The following is a 7,500-nucleotide window of genomic DNA, read 5'->3' on the forward strand; positions in this document are numbered from 1 at the left end:
GTAGATCTAGAGTAGATAATGTGGTGAAGAGTGGATTTTTAGGACAAATTATGGCTGAGGAGGATAGTCTATGAGGGGAAATGAGGGGAGGGGAGATCCGTGGTAATAAAAGGTAAATGAGTATATTTTGGGGACATGATTATCCTTTTTGGTTTCTGTTTGCAAAATAAGAATAGATGGAAATAACCTAAGATATAGAATAAGTAGATTTTTTAAGGGGAGACATTGAAAATAGCAATAGATGTTTGCGCTCTCTCGGTGTTCTTTTGTCTTTTGTTTGTTACCAGGATTACGGGCAAAATTATAGACGGATAGTGATGAAAGCTTATGGGTGGATTGTCCATGGCCAAGGAACCAGTCGATTCGAATTTAACGATAATACATTTTCGATGCTTTTGTTGCGTTTGTATATTTTGTTGCTGTGTTATTCTTGTTATTTTCACTGTTGTTGTGTCTTTATTTTGTTCTGTTGTTATCATGATCAGTATCATCAGTAGTAATGTTATTTTTATTATTATTTTTCCTGTCGTTAGTATTACTGATTGTGTAACTTTTGCTATATATTACCTTTATTGATACTATAGTTTTGTTATTACTGTTTCATTACTATAATGATTATTATTGCTATTGTTATCATCATCCTTATTATTATCTTATCATTATTGTTATTATCATTATTATTATTATTATCATTATTATTATTACTATCATTATTGTCATTATGATTATAACTATCCATATCATTATTATCATCATTACCAGTATTATTATCATTATTATTATTACTATTATTATTAATATTATAATTATCATCCTTCTAATTAACACTACTATGAATAACAAACCATCCATGACGTTCATCTGTTTTGAACAACCTTGAGGCGATATTTGTTTGCCTCTTGCACACAGGACTGAACAAGACAGTAGGTTATAAGAACATTGTTTTTGTTATTAATGTTCTACTTTTTTTATTCTGCTTCTGCATTTTCTCATCGTCATCATCAATTCCTATCATTATCATCTTACTTTTATCGTCATTTCCTGCCATATCTTCATCATCGTCAATATCATTCTCTTATAAGTGTTACGATGTCATATCATGTTCGTATGGAGGAAGATAAGGGAACACTTTTTGATTCAATAACAGATAACAATCAAGGACAAGGTAGTGATTTAATTTCTCCTGAATCACTGAGTGGATAGATAACCTCGACCATAGGTGATCTATTTCATTATGTGTTGCGTGTCTGTACTTGTGCACATATGTGGGTGTGTGTTTATGTACATACACCTACATGCGTGTTTATAAAAGTATTCTATTTTATCTATTTTTATTTGCATACTCAAACACACTCACACATTCACATACACACACACACACACACATACATATATATATATATATATATATATATATATATATATATATATATATATATATATATGTATGTATATATATATATATATATATATATATATATATATATGTATATATTTATATATGTATATGTATATATGTATATATACATACATTCATATATACATATATATATATATATATATATATATATATATATATATATATATATATATCATATTCACATCTGTTTGTGTGCATTTATGTATTTGAATTATCTTGTTTATGTGCATGAGTATTTGTTTATTTGTATTTGAATGTGCATGCGTGCGCACATGTACATATGTATGTACCACACGTACCATTCGATTCGTACGTGAAATTGCCTCAAGAGCTTTATCGAAGGCGGCGCTGATAAAGGCTAACAAGAACGAAGTAGATAAATAGAAGCCAATCGCTCTAGCTGAACACTTCATTGTGGGAGGCGACAGAAGCATCACTTGACAAGCAGTTACACTGCTGATCATCATGTTGACTCGTTTGGTCACTCTTGCTCTGTTCGTTGTCTCGATAAACGCCGCAGATCTCCAGAGTAGAGATCAGAGAGATGACCTGCTGATAGCAGTCGGCTTACTCGAAAAACAACTGCAAGATGTCAGGCAGATGGTTGCAGCATTGCCAAGATTAGGTAAGATTGCAAACAGCTTAGGTTATTGGTGATATATACAGCCGTATTCTAAGTCCCTGGCGCGCCGAGTACATGACATGAACATGCCGCGATTGGTATTCTAGAAGCGGGTGTTCGTGTCAAAAGCGTGTCAAAAGCGTGGCAAAGTCGTGGCAAGTATTGGAACAATCGTGGAAACTCCGTGACATGGGGGTGGGCTTATCATGATAGTTACATGGACGAAAAAATTGATATTTTTATTGTAATCTTTGTTACCAATACTTCATATAAGCATACCACGTTTGGGAAGTAATATCCATATTAGACATATAAGGCATCATTGTCCTAGACTTGAATTACAAACCATTTTAGAAAAACATAGATTCTCTGATGATTTTTAAATTTACCTTTTGCCGGATTTTTTCGAAGGAGAGTGAATGGTAACAGTAGTCAAGAACGTAAAGTTAAAGTATATAATTATATGAAATATGTATACATCAAATCTATATGTATAATATATTAGAGATACGCATATATGTACAGTACATACACAAGCAAAATAAGGAAGATCTATACATAAACACACGATCTCTCTCATCCCGTTTGTTTTGATGGAGCGTAGACTGAATTGCCAACCGCGTGTTCGTGAGATAATTGTCAATTCTTGAACAAGGAACTAGCACAACAACTGATTCAGACCAAAATTGAACTATCTTTTGTTAGTGTCACTTATGATTATAGTTTCTCTTATGAATTTGTCGTTTGGACAGTGCCATTCCTCCGAAACATGTTCACTCTGGAACGGTTGGTAAACATGAAGCAGTTGACACAGGCGTGCCACGGTTTTGCGTCCTAGAATACCGCCTTCGTGACATAAACACGACATTGACACAACATGACATAAACATGACATTGACATGCAAAAACGTCCTAGAATACGGCTGGTAGTGTTTTCAGCATTTTTTCAACTTGGGTGTGTAGTTGCAGAATGATAAGTGGTTTTCAATGTAATTACATTTGCTGAACTAAGGAATGATAAATGCACACACATGCACACACAATCACATACATACATACATATGCATATGCATATATACATGCAATGTGTGTGTTTGTGTATGTATATATATGTAATATATATATGTAATATATAATATATATATAATATATATATGCATATATAATATATATATATATATATATTTATATATACATATCATGTATCTTATACTTATATATATATATATATATATATATATATAAAGTATCATATACATATATATATATATATATATATATATATATATATATATATATATATATATACATATATGTTATATATATATACATTTATTATATATATATATATATATATATATATTTATATCATATATTTATATATATATGTATATATATACATATGTAAATGCTACATATATGCACACACACATATATATGTATATTTATATATATATATATATATATATATATATATATATATATATATATACGTGTGTGTGAGTGGATCTATGTATGTATATGTACACAAATATAATATATATATATATATATATATATATATATATATACATATATGTATGTATGTATGTATGTATATATACATATATACACATATATGCACATACATATATATAAGTATCTATATTTGTGTGTGTGAATATGCATACACACCTTATTGTCATAGCTTGAGCCTGAACTCTCGCAGGAGCTATATGCCCGTACCCCTACGAGCAAGTCCTGGACGAGTGTTTCTTCTTGAGTAAGATCTCCCTGAACTGGAATGAAGCGCGTCAGTATTGCCAGGGCATGCAGGGTGATCTAGCCACGCCCAAGAACGTCTATGCTCTCAAGTCGTATGCCCTCGACAGATATAGCGGTAAGGAATCTGACTTTTAGTATGTTGGCTTTATTTGAGTACCGGAAGTCAAAGGAGAAGAAGAAAAAAAAATGTTTGTCCACATATAAAAAAAATGTTTGTCCACATATATGCACATATCAGTAGGACAGCCACAGTAAGAACTTATTTGAAGTTATAACGTTTCAGAACCTGTAGACTTGCTCATCGGACGAGTAAAAACGAAATGGATCCATTTTGGTTTTACTCGTTCGATGAGCAAGTCTACAGGACTTTAAAACTTTACGACTTCATTCACGTTCTTACTGTGGCTGTTCTTTGCCAGTCTGTGTGTACACGTCGCTGTCTTTACTTTTGTTTCATATATGCACATGCTTATATATGTGTATAACCAACGGCTTCGACCATCAGGTGAAAACGAGGTTTGGCTGGGATCAACCGACAAACACAAGGAAGGGCAGTGGAAGTGGCTTGATGGGCGTCCCGTCGACAAGGGGGAATGGCATTCGGGGCAACCTGACGACTCCGAACGACGCGAAGATTGCCTTGACCTCAGGTTGAACTGGCATCCACCATTCAATGATTACCGGTGCAACGTGGCTCAGCGTTTCATGTGCCAGTTCAAGGGTTAACGTATTTGATTTTTTGACAGTATTCAGATAATTCAAAAAGTAGAATACAATAAAACGTATTTTATTGAAAAAATGTATTTTTTTTTCTTTTTTTTTCAGAGGGGAATAATATATTCAGATAATAAAATTGTATCTATTATTAAAAAAAAAATAGCAAAATAATTTTTTGATATGCCGGTTTCAAAGGTTAACTTTAGACAGGTAAGATATATATTTAGATGATAAGGGTTCTTGTACTTTTTATTAAAGAAATTATAATGAAAAATCTTTATCAATATTTCAATAATCTTTTAAATACGTGTCGTACATTATTGATTAATTGGTGACTATCCCCACCGATGTTATGGTTATAAATGTGAAGGATAAGGATAAGCCAGATATGCGGAGCTGGTCTGCCACTTCGGCGAGGTCGGCCAGTGTCAGAGAGTGCTGACTCGTGTTACTATGTCAACGAGTGTTGACTCTTAAGTCAAAGCTTGGTTCTTACCCACTGTGGTGCACAGCCACAACAGTGACCGCCAGGCGACAGTGGAAACTCACGAGGTTGGGCGGGGCTCGATCTGCCGATCACGGGGATGTGAGGTCGACATGCCACCACAGTACTAGCCTGTCGGCTTTAGTTGTGAAAGACATGTTGCAAATAAAAAGCCGTCTGGTAGCTCAATGGTATCGTGTCGACTTTACATCCCCGTGGTCGGCAGATCGAGTCCAAACTCGTGAGTTTCCACTGTCACCTGGCGGTTACTGACGTAGCTGGGCACTGCGTTGGGTAAGGACCAAGCTCAGATCGAGTCAACACTCGTTGGCACATTCTCTCACGAGTCAGCACACGCTGGCACAGGCGGGCTCGCCTCAGTGCATACAAGCCCGGCGTAGCATCTGCTCCGCAAATCTGGCTTATCCTTATCCTTGCAAATAAACTTTAGGCAAGATTTTGTCGAAAACCCTTACATCCACAGTACAGTAATTTTGGTTAGTCTTTTTAACCAAATCAGAGTAATGTCAAGGTGGCCATAATGTCCGTATATATATATATATATATATATATATATATATATATATATAGAGAGAGAGAGAGAGAGAGAGAGAGAGAGAGAGAGAGAGAGAGCAATGGGAAGGTTTCTAGTAAGAATAAAAGGCCCTTTTGGTAAGTCTGTGCTGGCTGAATGTTTGTGAAATCCGCTTGAAAAAAATACCCGATAATGATTTGAAAAATCCGATCCTATGACGTATAGTTTTTGGTATTCATAACTCCATCTATTCGCTTATGAAGTGTTGCAGTCATAGGTATGTCTGTCCAACTTATTCATGCCACTATAAAATGATTAATTTCGAGTGATGCCTTCAGACTTTGCTGAAGGTAGAGACAAGAATGTGCCCTACTTTCAGCCAGGTTTCAGCTAACATGGAACTAGTCACCCTGAATACATACGCCTTACGATGTAAATAGTCCAGCCGAGGAAACTGAAACATGTATGTGTTTTCCCCGTTTTCCTTTTTCATTCTCAATCTCACTCTTTCCCTTCTCTCTTGCACGGCTGCTTCCTTTATAATTTGGCATAAGTATTTTTCGAGATACAGAATAAGAACTAATTACGTGCACACAATAATGCATTCTCCATCTTTATGAATTGGATTGAATTTGTGACAAATGATTATAATGATTATGAGTATAAAAACAGATGAATTAATTAACGGATGTAACTCTGCTGAAAAGGACTTGTAGCAGAAGGCCCTTCCTCATGCGGCACTCGCACACTGTGATTTGTCTGAATTCAGGTTATGCTATCGATACCTCGCGTGGGTGTCGTTGCCATACTTGAAAATATGGCACACACACACTCACACTTACACTCACACTCACTCACACTCACACACATACACACTCACCCTCACAACTTCACACACACACACACACACACACACACACACACACACACACACACACACACACACACACACACACACACACACACACACACACACACACACATATCGTCTACTTCAATATTTATACACATACCTAAACTGATAGTTTCATGAATAGTTATGCAAAATCATCGATAGCTTTATAAATCAATGTGTATACATAACTAAGTGGATATTCTCTCTGAGGTGAATGAGTGGATATAATGAATAAGTATTTCTAGATAAAATAAAATAAAATAAAAAACTAAAATCGAAATATATGAAAAAGTAAAATAAAACAAAATAAAAAAAACTAAAATAGAACTATATGGAAAAGTGAATGGACTAGTGAGTGAACTAATAAAAACAATAGTAGAATCAATTAACATAAGTATTAATAGTGGTTAAGACAACTGTATATATATGCTTACATGTTTGTCTTTGTTTCTTTATATGGATGTATGTGTACATGTGAATACTATGTATAGCACACAAACACGAAGATAGGGTTTGGCAAAATAGATAGGTGGATGATGAACAGACGCACATAAACATAAAACGGAGTAGTTAGCGAAAAGTTAACGATAGATAGTGATGGGAAATTATAGTTAGGTTGTCTTGGGACATCAATTGTTGTTGTCGTTGTTATCTTTTTGCGATAGTGTACTGATGGTGTTATCATTATCCTATTGTTATCATTCTTATCGTTGTTATGAATGTCATTAACATTAAGGATAGTCTTATTATCATCATGATAATTGTAACTGTTATTTTGGATATTATAATCATTATTTTCATGATGGATAGTACTTCTAGACGTGAAATTAATTACTGTTTTTATCACTGTTAACATTGTTGTCTTTCTATTATCATTGTTGTTGTTGTCGTCATAAGCATTAATGTTATTATTATCATTAGTTTTTTTATTATTATTATTTTTATTATTATTATTATTATTATCATCATTATTATCATTGATATTATTATTTTTTATAATTATCATTATTACTGTTATTATTATCATTATTATTATTATTATTATTATTATTATTATTGTTGT

General features: G+C 33.7%; 2 protein-coding genes across 3 annotated transcripts in view; both read left to right on the top strand.

The window, feature by feature from the left end:
* LOC122254235 (uncharacterized) overlaps window positions 1-7,500 on the top strand; it is a 1,188,590-nt gene that overhangs the window by 145,916 nt on the left and 1,035,174 nt on the right. The gene's annotated exons all lie outside the window — the stretch shown is intronic.
* Window positions 1,814-4,797, top strand: LOC122249159 (C-type Lectin CRL). Its single transcript, XM_043009805.2, has 3 exons — window positions 1,814-2,045; window positions 3,751-3,921; window positions 4,312-4,797. The coding sequence occupies exons 1-3, from the start codon at window positions 1,886-1,888 to the stop codon at window positions 4,530-4,532; spliced, it is 552 nt and encodes a 183-aa protein (XP_042865739.1). The 5' UTR covers window positions 1,814-1,885; the 3' UTR covers window positions 4,533-4,797.

The sequence above is a fragment of the Penaeus japonicus genome, unplaced genomic scaffold, assembly GCF_977035675.1.
Source record: "Penaeus japonicus unplaced genomic scaffold, GWHDUDI00000001_assembly GWHDUDI00000005, whole genome shotgun sequence".
NCBI lineage: Eukaryota > Metazoa > Arthropoda > Malacostraca > Decapoda > Penaeidae > Penaeus > Penaeus japonicus.